Source organism: Aethalodelphis obliquidens, unplaced genomic scaffold (genome assembly GCF_003676395.1).
Source record: "Aethalodelphis obliquidens isolate GAN/ISIS:26980383/991018 unplaced genomic scaffold, ASM367639v1 scaffold11, whole genome shotgun sequence".
Lineage (NCBI taxonomy): Eukaryota > Metazoa > Chordata > Mammalia > Artiodactyla > Delphinidae > Aethalodelphis > Aethalodelphis obliquidens.
Genome location: NW_020837955.1, coordinates 11,382,568 through 11,396,840, shown reverse-complemented (window position 1 = coordinate 11,396,840; position 14,273 = coordinate 11,382,568). Strand labels below are relative to the sequence as shown.

Here is a 14,273-nt window from a genome sequence, read left to right as displayed (position 1 = left end):
ATACAGAGTGTAGTAAGTCAGAAAGAGAAAAACAAATATCGTATATTAACGCATGTATGTGGAACCTAGAAAATTGATACTGATGAACCAGTTTGCAGGGCAGAAGTTGAGACACAGATGTGGAGAACAAATATGGGCACCAAGGTGGGGAAAGCTGCTGGGGGGTGGGGATGGTGGTGTGCTGAATTGGGCAATTGGGATTGACATGTATACACTGATGTGTATAAAATTGATGACTATTAAGAATGTACTGTATAAAAAAATTAATTCCACAAATTAAAAAAAAAGAAAATGGGTGTGCAAATATCTCTTTACGATCCTGTTTTCAGTTCTGTTGGATACTCAGAAGTATAAATTGCTTGATCAAGTGGTAATTATATTTTTAATTTTTTGACAGATCACCATGCTCTTTTCCATAGTGACTGTACCATCTTACACTCCTACCACAAGGGTGCACAAAGTTTCCAATTTTTTGACATTATTGGTAACACTTGTTATTTTCTATTTTTTGTTTTGTTTTAGTAATAGCTACCCTAATGGTATGAGGTAATTCCATTCCTTCTAATCTATGTCTTTGTATTTAAAGTGGGTCTCTTGTAGATAACATATAATTGGGTCTCATTTTTTAAATATCCTCTCTCAGTCTCTGCCTTTTAATTGGTGTGTTTAGGTAGTTTATATTTAGTGAGTATTTATTATACATTGCTGTTTATAACTGTTTATTATACATTGCTCTCATTTTGTTGTCTTTTTAAATTTTCCCTCTTTTTCTGCCTTCTCTGGATTTATCTGAGCAAATTGTTAAGATTCTATTTTCTCTCATTCCTTTTTTTAAAATTAATTAATTGATTTCGTTGCACCAGGTCTTAGTTGCAGCAGGCGGGCTCCTTATTTGCAGCTCGCCGGCTCCTTAGTTGCGGCATGCAGGCTTCTTAGTTGTGGCATGTGAACTCTTATTGCAGCACATATGTGAGATCTAGTTCCCTGACCAGGGATCGAACCTGGGCCCACTGCATTGGGAGTGTGGCCTTTTAACCACTGCGCCACTAGGGAAGTTCCTTTTCTCTCATTTCTTAGAACTTCAATTATACTTCTTTAACAAATTATTTTTTACTAGAGGCCCTAGGGTTTGCAGTTTGCATTTACACTAATCTATGTCCACTTTCTTTCTTTCTTTTTTTTTTTTTTTTTCATTTCGCGGGCCTCTCACTTTTGTGGCCTCTCCCGTTGCGGAGCACAGGCTCCAGACGTGCAGGCCCAGCGGCCACGGCCCATGGGCCCAGCCGCTCTGCGGCATGTGGGATCTTCCTGGACCGGGGCATGAACCCGTGTCCCCTGCATCGGCAGGCGGACTCTCAACCACTGCACCACCAGGGAAGCCCTGTCCACTTTCCAGTAACACTATTCCATGCTTCATGGGTAGTGCAGATACCTTATAATAGAGTATTTCCAGTTCCTCCTTCTTGTCCCTTATAACATGGCTGTCATTCATTTCACTTACATATAAACTATAATCAGCAAATATATTCTTGCTGTTATTTTGAATAGTTACTATTAGATTAAGAATTTTGAAAGTAAAAGGTTTTATTTTATTTTCTTTCCTTTTCATGTTCTTCCTTTCTTTATGTAGATCTGAATTTCTGACCTATATCATTTTCCCTCTCTCTGAAGAATTTCTTTTAATACTCTGTGCAAGGCAGGTTGACTGGTGACAAATTCCCTCAGTTTTTATTTGTCTTAGAAAGTCTTTATTGCTCCTTTTTTGAAGGATAGTTTTGCTTGATAGAGACTTGTAGGTAGGTGGATTTTTTTCTTTCACTACTTTAAATATTTTAATCCAGTCCTTCTTTGCTTGCATGATTTGTGAAGACAAGTCTGATGTAAGTTTTATCATTGTTCCTCCTTTTCTAGTTGTGGTGCACGGGCTCAGTAGTTGTGGTGCGTGAGCTTAGTTGCCTCATGGATTGTGGGATCTTAGTTCCCTGACCAGGGATCAAACCTGCATCCCTGCATTGGAAGGTGGATTCTTAACCACTGGACCACCAGGGAAGTCTCTCATATTCTTTCCCATTATGGTTTATCACAGGATATTGAATATAGTTCCCTGTGCTATACAATAGGACCTTGTTGTTTATCCATTCTATAGGTAATAGTTTGCATCTAGTAATCCCAAACTCCCACTCCATCCCTCCCTCCCCTACCCCACCCTTTGCAACCACAGTTCTGTTCTCTATGTCTGTGTGTCTGTTTCTGTTTTGTAAATAAGTTCGTGTCATATTTTAGATTACACATATAACTGATATCATGGTATTTGGCTTTTTCTTCTGACTTACTTCATTTAGTATGATAATCTCTAGGTCCATCCATGTTGCTGCAAATGGCATTATTTCTTTCCTTTTTATGGATGAGTAGTATTCCACTGTCTATATGTACCACATTTTCTTTATCCATTCATGTGTCAGTGAACATTTAGGTTGTTTCCATGTCTTGGCTATTGTAAATAGTGCTGCTGTGAACATAGGGATGCATGTATCTTTTTGAATTATAGTTTTCTTTGGATATATGCCCAGGAGTGGGATTGCTGGATCATATGGCAACTCTATTTTTTGTTTTTTGAGGAACCTCCACACTGTTTTCCGTAGTGACTGCACCAATTTACATTCCCACCAGCGTGTAAGGGGGTTTCCTTTTCTCCACATGCTCTCCAGCATTTATTATTTGTAGACTTTTTAATGATGGCCCTTCTGACAGGTGTGAGGTGGTATCTTATTGTAGTTTTGATTTACATTTCTTTAATAGTTAGCAATGTTGATCATCTTTTCATGTGCCTTTTGGCCATCTGTATGTCTTCTTTTTTTTTTTTTTTTTTTGCGGTACGTGGGCCTCTCACTGTAGTGGCCTCTCCCGTTGCGGAGCACAGGCTCCGGACGCGCAGGCTCAGTGGCCACGGCTCACGGGCCCAGCCGCTCCGCGGCATGTGGGATCTTCCCAGACCAGGACACGAACCCATGTCCCCTGCATCGGCAGGCGGACTCTCAACCACTGCGCCACCAGGGAAGCCCCTGTATGTCTTCTTTAGAGAAATGTCTATTTAGGTCTTCTGCCCATTTTTCGATTGGGTTGTTTTTGTTGTTGAGTTGTATGTACTGTTTGTATATTTTGGAAATAAGCCCTTGTTGGTCGCATCATTTACAAATATTTTCTCCCAGTCCATAGGTTGTCTTTTCATTTTGCTTATGGTTGTCTTTGCTGTATAAAGACTTGTAAGTTTTATTAGGTTCCATGTGCTTATTTTTGCTTTTATTTCTATTGCTTTGGGAGACTGACCTAAGAAAACATTGGTATAATTTATGTCAGATAATGTTTTGCCTATGTTCTCTTCTAAGAGTTTTATGGTGTCATGTCTTATGTTTAAGTCTTTAAGCCATTTTTTTAAACATCTTTATTGGGGTATAATTGCTTTACAATGGTGTGTTAGCTTCTGCTTTATAACAAAGTGAATCAGTTATACATATACATATGTTCCCATATCTCTTCCCTCTTGCGTCTCCCTCCCATTTAAGCCATTTTGAGTTTATTTTTGTGTATGGTGTGATGGTGTGATCTAATTTCATTGATTTTCATGTGGCTGTCCAACTTTCCCAATACAACTTGCTGAAGAGACTGTCTTGTCTTCATTGTATATTCTTGCCTCCTTTGTTGAAGATTAATTGATCATAGGTGTGTGGCTTTATTTCTGGGCCCTCTATTCTGTTCCATTGATCCATATATCTGTTTTTGTGTCAATACCACACTGTTTTGATTACTGTAGCTTTGTAGTATCGTCTGAAGTCTGGGAGGGTTATGCCTCCTGCTTTGTTGTTTTTCCTCAGGATTACTTTGGCAATCCTGGGTCTTTTATGTTCCATATAAATTTTAGGATTGTTTTAGTTCTGTGGAAAATGTCATGGATAATTTGATAGGAATCTCATTAAATATGTAGATTGCTTTGGGTAATATGGCCATTAAATTTCTAATATGATAATTCCAAAGTCTGGTAATCATGCTTTGTCTCTTCAGATTGTGTCTTTTCTTGCCCTAGCTTGTTTGTAATTTTTTGTTGAAAGCTGGGCATGACATATTGGGAAATAGGTAAATAGGCCTTTAGTGTGAGATTTTATGTCTACTTTGCTGTGAGTTAGGCTCTGTTTAACGTTTGCCATAATTGTAGGTGTTGGGGGCTTCAGTTTCCCCTAGTGTCCTTGTTTTTGTCTCCCCTCTTTCCTTTGGCTTTCCCTAGAAACTCTTTTTTTTAAAAAATTCTTGAGATATAATTCATATACAGTTTACCCACTTTCAGTGTACAATTCAGTCGTTTTTGATATATTCACAGATACATGCAACCATCACCACAATTAATTTTAGAACATTTTCATCACTTCACAAAGAAATCTGAACCCTTTCCCTATCACCCACCTATACCACACTCCCAGCCTTAAGTAATCACTAGTTTTCTTTCTGTCTCTATATGGTTCTCCATTCTGGATGTTTCATGTGATTGTAATCATACACTACGTGGTCTTCTGTGACTAAGTGCTTACACTTAGCAAAATGTTTTCAAGGTTCATCCGTACTGTAGCATACATCAGTACTTTATTCATTTTTATGGCCAAACAGCCATTTGTCAAATGTATCCATTTGTCAGTTAATGGACATTTGGGTGGTTTGCATCCTTTGTCTGTTATGAATAAAGCTGCTATAAACATTTGTGTACAAGTTTTTGTGTGAACATATTTCATTACACTCAGGTAAATAACTCGGAATGGGATTGGTGGGTCATCTGGTAAGTGTATGCTTAACTTTTTAAGAAGCAGCCAAACTGTTTTCCAAAGTGGCCATACCACTTTGCTCTGCATCTTCATCAGCAGTTCATATTGTCAGTTTTTAAAATTTTGAATTATTTTCATAGGTGTGTAATTGTAGTGGATATACCACTACACACTATTGGAAAAGATGTTGAACATTTTGAACCTCTTTTCATGTGCTTATTTGTCTTTCATATATCTTATTTGGTGATGTATCTGTTCGAATCTTTTGCTTGTTTTTAAATTGGGTTGCTTACTGAGTTTTAGTTCTTTATGCATTCTTGATATGTTCAAGATATAAGCCTTTTATCAGATATGTGATTTGGAAATATTTTCTCTCATGCTGTGACTCTTCATTCTTTCTAGTGTCTTTCAAATAGTGGAAGTTCTTACTTTTTTCCGAAGTACAACTTACATTTTTTCTCCTATGGATCATGTTTATAATTTCTAAGAAATCTTTGCCCAACCTAACATCACAAAAATTTTCTCTGATGTTTTCTGTTTCTATAGAAGTTAAACGGCTTTAGGTTTATCATGTATGTCCATGTTTAACTTTGAATTAAATTTTGCATAAGCTATGTTTGGGGTTGTGGGTTATTATTATTTTATTTTAGCGTATGGACACACACTTTTTGAAAAGATGATCTTGTCCATTGAGTTGCCTTAGCACCTTTGTAGAAAATCAATTGACTATTTAAGTGTCAGTATATTTGTAGGCAGTCTGTTCTGTTCCATTAATCTGTCTTTATGCTAGTACTACACTCTCTTGACTACTATACATTTATAGAAAGCTTTAAAATCTGGCAGTGTAAGTCTTACAACTGTTTCCTTTTTCCTAGTTTTCTTTGATTACTATGGTTCCTTTGCCTTCCCATATAAATTTTAGCATCAGTTTGATATGTACAAAATGTCCTCCTGGAAACTTTGATTGGAATTGCTTTGTGTCTAGATCTGTATGGAGAGAACTGAAATCTTAACACTTTTGAGTTTTGATACATAATATGTATCTCTATTTTTTATTATCTTTTTGATTTCCTTCATCAGCATTTTTGTAGTTTTCAGCACACAAACCTTTTACATGTTTTCTAAGATTTATTTCATGGATTTTGGTGCTGTTATATAAAGTATGTTTAAAAATTTCAGTTTCCAATTTTTTATTGCCAAGTATGAAAATACATTTGACTTTTTGTATATTGACTTTGTATCTTGAGAACTTCCTAAACTCAATTCTAGTAGCTTTTTTGTAGATTCTTCGGAATTTTCTACATAGACATTGTAAGTCAGAAGTTTTGTCTCTTATTTTCTGATGTGTGTGTTTTCCTTTTATTGTCATATTGCACAAGGAAGGACCTTAAGTATATCTTTGATCCATCTTTATGCCAATACTACACTTTCCTGAATAGGAGTGGAGAAAGTGGACACTGTATTTGTGATTTTAATTTCTTAAAATTTGCCAGGACTTGCATTATGGCTCAGCATATGGTCAGTTGTGGTGAATGTGCCACATAAGCTTCTAAAGAATGTATTCTGGAGTTGTTGGGTATGTCTGGGTATGTCTAGGTATGTCAATTAACTCACATTTGTCAACCATATTATTCAAATTGTCTATATCCTGTTGCTTTTTTTTTTTTTTTTTTTGGCCTGCTTGTTCTACTGAAAGAGGTGTGTTAAAATCTCTAACTATGACCTTGGACCTGTCCATTTCATTTTATGTAGTTGTCTATTTTTCCTTTATGGATTTTGAGGTGTATATCAGTTTGGAGTTGTTATAACTTCCTGGTTAACTGAAATCACTTTATCATTATGAGGTACCCCTCTTTACTGTAAGTAATATTTTTTTGCCTTGAGGTCTACTACTTCTGAAATTAATGTAACCATATCAGTTGTTGGCTAAGGTATCCTTCTCACTGGTCTTTAAGCTTCTCCCATTGTGTTTGGTACAGAGTAGGAAGTGATCAACAAGTGTTGTGCATGTGACTGTCACTCAGTTTTTTATGTTTCAAATGTGAAATAACCATATATGTGATTTGTTTGTATATCCCTAAACAGTGTTTCATTTTTACCTGTTTTCAGTCTTTATATAGACTGAAACTATACATATTTTATTATTTTTTTCATTCAACATCGTTTTTGAGATTTATCCATGTTTTACTATAGTCATTGATTTTTCACTGCTGTATACTACTTCACTATATAAATAACACCACAGGAGACCTCATTCAGTCCCATACATTCCTTAAAAATACTATCTTCCAAATTTATCTCTCTAGTCTTGACCTTTCCTTTGAGCTCTAGATTCAACATCTCTCCTTTGATATAACAAGGATCTCAATTTAACAACCAAAAGACAATTCTTGATTTCCTACTCTCCCCCTTCCCAATCTGTTCCTTTTTCAGTATTCTGTATCTCCTCATGACACCATTCACCAAGCTGTACAAGAACCAAAATTTAGATGGAAACACATTTGGTTTTACATTGAGGCATTAGCAGGGGGACAGACTGACTTGACTGGGGTAAATATGGTGGGATATGATGAAAGTGAGAGAGATGGGCAGGGGCCAGCACATGTAGGGCTTGTATACCATGGTAAGGAGTTCAGATTCAGTATGAGTGTTATAGGAAGTCATGGGAGGCTTGGCAAGAGGGAAGACCAGTTAGAATACAGTAGTCCTGAAGAGTCAAGATGATGGTGGGAACTATAGCAGTAGTAGTAGAGATGGAGAATGGTGAACAGACTTGGAATATATTTTGGAGCCAGAGATGGTAGAACTTGCTGATAGACTGGATGCAGGGGTGTGTAATAATTAGAGTTAAGTCAAAGACGACTTCGTCTCTTTTCCCATACCCCCTTCCTTCTGGACCCTCCTATGAACTGTATTATTAGGTGCTCTCATTCCATCTCCCATTTTTGCCTGCCCTTTCATAGTTTCTATCAATCCATCTCTGCATCCCATCATAGATGATTTTATAAGATCAGTCTCCCAATTCACATTCTCTCTTCACCTGTGTCTAATCTGCATTGATGACTATCAAGTTTTCAATTTGTGACTTTTTTCATTTATGAATGTTTCAAATTTATTTTTTATTTTTATTTTTTTATTTTTGCAGTACGCGGGCCTCTCACTGTTGTGGCCTCTCCCGTTGCAGAGCACAGGCTCTGGATGCGCAGGCACAGCGGCCATGGCTCACAGGCCTAGCCGCTCTGCGACATGTGGGATCTTCCCAGACCGGGGCACGAACCTGTGTTCCCTGCATCGGCAGGCGGACTCTCAACCACTGTGCCACCAGGGAAGCCCTGCCTAACTTTTAAATAATGTTTTCCTTATTTTCATATCTAATTAATCATTACTTTATGGTCTTTCAGATTATTCTATTTGCAGTTTTTATTCTATTTTTTAAAATAACTTTATTGAAGATTATTTAATTTTTGGCTGCACTGGGTCTTAGTTGCAGCATGCAGGATCTTCGCTGAGGCATGCAGGATCTTTCGTTGTGGCACATGGGCTTTTTGTTGTGGCACGTGGGCTTCTCTCTAGTTGTGGCGTGCAGGCTCCAGGGCATGTGGGCTCTGTAGTCGTGGCTCGTGGGTTCCAGAGCACGTGGGCTCTGTAGTTTGTGGCACGCAGGCTCTCTAGTTGTGGCGTGTGAGCTCAGTAGCTGTGGCGCGGGCCTAGTTGCCCCGTGCCATGTAGGATCTTAGTTCCCTGACCAGGGATCAAACCCTCGTCCCCTGCATTGTAAGGTGGTTTCTTTACCATTGGACCACCCGGGAAGTCCCTATTTGCAGTTTTGAAATAACGAATTTTCCTATTTGCATCTGCTGACTCTTCCTCCTGGTAGTTCATTGCCTCCTGTAGATTGTGTGTGTGTGAGTTTAATCTTAGAAGCTTTTCCCTGTGGCAATCCTAAGGGACCCTATCTGAAACTGTTCCTATAGGGCAGTTTTGTTTGCTTCTGCTAGGGTCCCAGAGTTGATATGTTATTTTCTTAATTTGTGGTTCTTATAGCTATACATTTAAAATAACCCAACCTTACTTACCTTTGGTACAGGTATTCTGGGATTCTGATTTCTCATAGATGACTTTGTGATTCTGGGCTCTTGGACAGTTCTACTAGTCCTGTTTCAATACGTGAACTCTTTGTGGCTTTATGGAGAGGATTAAGTTATAGCTCCACTTTCTCCTGTAAGCCTGAAACCATGGCTGCTGTCCCTACACAGATAGTAGGATATCAGCCCCTATATTCTTCAACAGAACTTCACTGGTTTAAGGGAACTTACTAGAGACCGGTGGGAACCCTTTCTTTAAGCAGGAGGTAGTTTTTGATGTCTGACACTGATTTGTGTGACTAGCAAATATTTTGTTTATTGACACAACTCAAGTTTTTGCTTCGTAGATTCACAATGAGTACTCTGACACTTGATAACAGATGTTCCTGCAATCAATTTCACTTAAGAGTCCACTGATGCCAGCATGTGTTCTGGGAAATTAGGAGGTCTACCTTTAATTGGGAGGTATACGATTGTACTGGGATTAAATATTTGGAACAGATACGTGATGCAACGCTGTTACTTTTCTGTAATTTCTATTATGCTCTTATAGTCCCCCCACTTTTGCCTCTGAGTGGTCACATTCTCAGACAGCTTCTCTGTGCTATGTACAGTGGATATTCTATATAAAGTCAAGAATTTCCTTTTTGTCTTCCACCAAATTTGACTATAAGTCCTAAATAATGAAAAAATAACCATTTAATTAGTAAGAAAAAAGATCTTGAGCATTTTTTGACCATATCTAAACTAATAATCTTTTGCTTTTTCTAGTGATCACTTCCTACAAATAACACACAGTTGCACATATTTTTACAGTTAAATCTTTTTTTATTCTCTTGTGGAATGCTATGTTTAATGTTACAGTATGGTTGTCAAAGCTACTGAAATGTGACACATATCCATGTCTAAATGCTGCAGAACAGTATAACTTTATTTTAACAAAAAGTTATTTTACAGCTGAGGTCTGATGGTTTTGAAACCAATGCCTATGTGTGTGTATGGCCAGCCACAAACCTGGGGGATGTTTATTTCCTGTACATGTATATACAAATATATCCCATACATATATATGCACACAGGCATGTATTAATTTATGTGTGAAATATATAAAATTATATACATACACATACATGCATATCTATATACATATACCCACCCTCACTATTGAGCTCACTTTTCTAACACTAATCAGCTTCATGCCCAATTACTGCTGCCCAGTATAACTACATGATTTTAGTGCCAATACCAAGCACCCTTTCGGATGCAGGATAGGTACATCTGTGCATATAGATATGTGTATTTATGTATGTTTGTGTGTATAAAGGAATCATTTCTCCCTTTTATGCTACAGTCATGCATTACTACGATAAACAGTCTTTTCACCATAGGTTTTGAAATTCTAAACAGTGTAAAATCTACTTCTGGAAAACTGTATAGGTTCATAGTTACAAAAAATATATATTTTTTATATATATATATATATATATGTGTGTATATATATATATATATATATATATATATACGATTGAAACCTATTGAGTAGATATGTCCTCAGAATCTGGCTATATCCTAGCCCTTAGATAAATTAAAAGAACACCCTCTTAATAGGATGTTATGATAGCCTTAAATAGAACATTACCTGTATTTAGAATAGGTGATGTTTTAAAAGTTAACAAAATGATGTTAAAGATTTGAACAACACTATGCCTTTGCATTAAATATATAAAGGTTTCCACCAAAGGTTTGGTTCAATTAATTGTCTAAGATTTTCATGTTCCAAGAGTGACCAGTATTGTAGTCATTATTCTTAAAATTATGGCTCATTAAAGGCTTTTATACAAAAAAAAGCCCTAGTTTTAATCATTTATAAAAACAAGTTCTCTTTAAAAGGAAAAATGTACATGAACACTAACGTACTCATGGATATTATCCTGTACAAAGTGACTACTATGTAAAGATAGGAGGCTTGTTCCCAGTAAGAACACCTCATGGTAGCACATGTAAACCTGGTTTGGTTCCTCTGCTCTGCAGCTATTCAGCATGTAAAATTTAAACCATTTCACATTAACATTTAAATTTAATACAGTGCAAATGTTTGAGAATAACTTGTTCCCCCCAGTGAAACAAGAACCAGCGTTATGCTGAATATTCTTCAGATCTATTTACACATTGAGCTAAAAAGTTCACCATAAACTTTGAAATTTGCTGAATATCAGCAGAAATGTTACTGAACTAGCAGCAATTGCATTTACAATATCTGATAGTTATTTGAGAGAATGCATGAAATTTTCCAGGCTGTACTCTGAATCGTATTGCTCTTGATCCCACAGATCGCTCAGGTTTTCAAGAACTGATTTCATACTTGCTTTTCCAGAAGTAGAGGTGTCAGCTTTTTCTGCTTTGCCATCCTTAAGAAAAATTGGCAGAAAGATAAAATGAAAGATTAATTTCAGAAATTTTATTTTCCTTGAAAATATCATAGTTGTTTCTAACATTGCACTTTTTCAACAGAGTTAAATACTTCAAAATATGGGGCAGTTTGTGAACTCATAAAATAGCCTATTTTCCCACAGCCCTAATAATTTATCATTTTACGCTTTTTATTTGAGAAGAATTTTAAGAACATTGCAAAGAATTCACTGTTAACTGTGTCATTTGGCTTTGTCATTCTTCTCCCCTTGTGTGTGTTTATGTGTGTGTGTGTGTGTATATATATATATATATATATATATACACACACCTGTGTATATGTTAGTATTAGATATATAAATTATCAGCCTTTCCCAAAACCATTTGAGAGTAGGTTGTGGATAGTATGCCTCTTTATCCCAAGAACAAGGACATTCTCTTACATAACCCAAGTACAAAGATCAAATTAAGGAAATTTAATATTGGTATATTAACATGATCTCATATGTAGGCCATATTCAAATTTTGCCAATAAGATCCTTTATGGCAGTCGTTCTTGCTTCCTTGGAACACCCCTTGAGCCCAGTTTCTGCTCACTGAAAGTCACCCATAAGAATATTCTTTCAAATGGAATAAAATACATTTGAAGCAAGCCATGTTTCTTTGAGCCTTTTTTTCTGGGTTACACAGATCCTGTTCTTTCAATCTCCCTTATGTGACATGATTGAAGAACTTTTCTCCATTCTGGCCATCTTTTGGGGATTCACTGATTTGTTACTGTTTGTTTAAAATGCAGCACCCAGAACCAGACAGTATTCTAAATGTGGCTTAACACACACAGAGTCGAGTGGAACTACTTTCTCTCACATTTGGACACTATAATTCTGTTATTACAGCTAGTTTAATTGCATTATATAAGGCCATTTCTCACCCTAATTTATACTGAGTGTACAGCTGATTTTCTGAACCTACACAGGACTTTAAATCCAACCCTATTAGTTTTACATTATTAGACCAACCAATATGTCCAGCTGGTGCACCCTTTGATAATGGATTGTTATCTGATATATATTAGTTCCATCATCCACATTAACAACAACAGCTACTATTTATTATTTTCGTAACTCTAGTAATATAGGCATTGTTATTCTGCCAAGGCTGAAGATGGTCAGAGAAGTTAATTTGCCTAAGGTCGCCAGTTAATAGGAGGCAGGGCAAGAAACACAGACCCAGGTCTAGCTGACTCCAGAAACAGCTGTCCTTTAGCAGGTAGGGACTAAGGAAAGAAAACCTGGGGAAGACACTGGAGACATCAATCAGAAAGTCAGACCTTCAAACATGCCCTAGTATCCTGGAGAGTTTTATCTGGACATCAAAAAATTCCCTCAAAGGGTTGTCTAGGTGATGCTAAAGTGAATGACTTTTGCTGCTCCTTTTAATACTTTTACCAAGCAGTCCCAGGAAGTCTGTGAATACATTAAAGATACAACAAATTGTATAAGTTCTTTACCTTATCAAGAGTAAACAGATCAAGGAGTTGATCTGTCCCCATACTCTGCAAACTAGAATTCTCTTGGCTAATAACAGTATTTGCTATGTTCATCTTGAATTTCTGCAAACCCATTATTTTCTCTTCCAACGTTCCTCTGGTTATCAATCGGTACACATTAACCACACGTTTCTGAATGAGAAAAAGAAGTTAAGCAACTGTAGCATGAATAAATGGGTAAGTAAGTTTTGAGATTTACCAAGTCAGAGGGCTTGCATACTTGTACTAAGTACTTAACTACCATTGAATTAGGATTGTGTTTTCTTTATCTGTGCCCATGACCTTAAAATGTTTGTAGACGATCACAGAATATTAGGAATGGACAGTTTCCCAGGTTTTCTTAGCCCAGGCACCTCATTTAGCGCATGAGGAAATGGTGCCACAAAATTAAGTGACTTGCCTAACGTCACAACCCTTACTAACATAAGAGCAGGAACTTAAACCAAGGCTTCCTGTCTTTTGGGGGGAGTTATTTTTCCCAGTGCACAAGTTAACACTTGTGAGTGCTGACTTTTTACCTGCCCAATGCGATGGGCCCGGTCCATGGCTTGTAGATCACGCATGGGATTCCAGTCATGCTCCACAAATACCACTGTGTCAGCGCCTGTTAAGTTAAGCCCCAGGCCACCAACGTGAGTTGTAAGTAAGAGAACGTCTATGGATGGATCGTTGTTAAACCTAAAAACATAGATATTAAAAAATAAAATTAGTACATTTCTTCCTAAAGTTCAAGTAACAGAAACTGAACTGTTTAATAAAAATTAAAGAGCACAAATGAGAACACTGCTTTATAATCCACGACATAGACATTTCTGTGACCACCTGAGTTCAGACTGTCTTCTTTTAATATACATAACATCTTTAGTAGTAGAAAGAAGGTATTCTAGAACATGTCAGAAATTTCATACCTAGCAATTAAGTCCAATTGCAAAATGGATACAAAAATGGAACACTAATTATAATTAAGACAAAACCCAACTATGAACATTTAACATATGGAGACAGAAGAGTGTAGAGAAAGGTTAGATCAGTCAGGGAAGGTAGAAGATTAGCGTGCTGAGGGTTGCTAAAATTGTACTAGTCCTAGAAGATATTGACAAAGGACATCTGGTAGCTTCTAGGAAAAAGAAAAACTAACATTACTAAGCTATCATTTATTACTCACTCTGAGTCAGGCAATGGGCTTTGTACTTTATATGCTTTATGTTATTTCTTACAATAGCTCTATAAGATATTATTATTGTTATTTGAGAGACTCTCAGGCTGTGTGGATAATAAACAGGCCCAAGAGAACACTGCCTCAATGGTAGAGTCAGAGTCAAACCTGGGTTCAAAGTCCCTTCGTGGGTCTCTGTTTTGTGCCTAAAAATCTCTTAGGGATGCTCGTTAAAAATGCTCACTCTTGAAGTCAGCAGGCCTGGG

General features: G+C 36.9%; 1 protein-coding gene across 3 annotated transcripts in view; it reads right to left on the bottom strand.

Moving 5' to 3' along the window:
* Positions 1–10,421: 10,421 nt before the first annotated feature.
* BTAF1 (B-TFIID TATA-box binding protein associated factor 1) overlaps positions 10,422–14,273 on the bottom strand; it is a 94,740-nt gene continuing 90,888 nt past the window's right edge. For all 3 annotated transcript variants that reach the window (XM_027112034.1, XM_027112035.1, XM_027112036.1), the window contains 3 exons: positions 13,370–13,529; positions 12,813–12,983; positions 10,422–11,301 (listed from right to left, as the gene is read on the bottom strand). In XM_027112034.1, the coding sequence (XP_026967835.1) occupies positions 11,158–11,301; positions 12,813–12,983; positions 13,370–13,529 (475 nt within the window). In that variant the 3' untranslated portion in view covers positions 10,422–11,157. The remainder of the gene's footprint in view (positions 11,302–12,812; positions 12,984–13,369; positions 13,530–14,273) is intronic.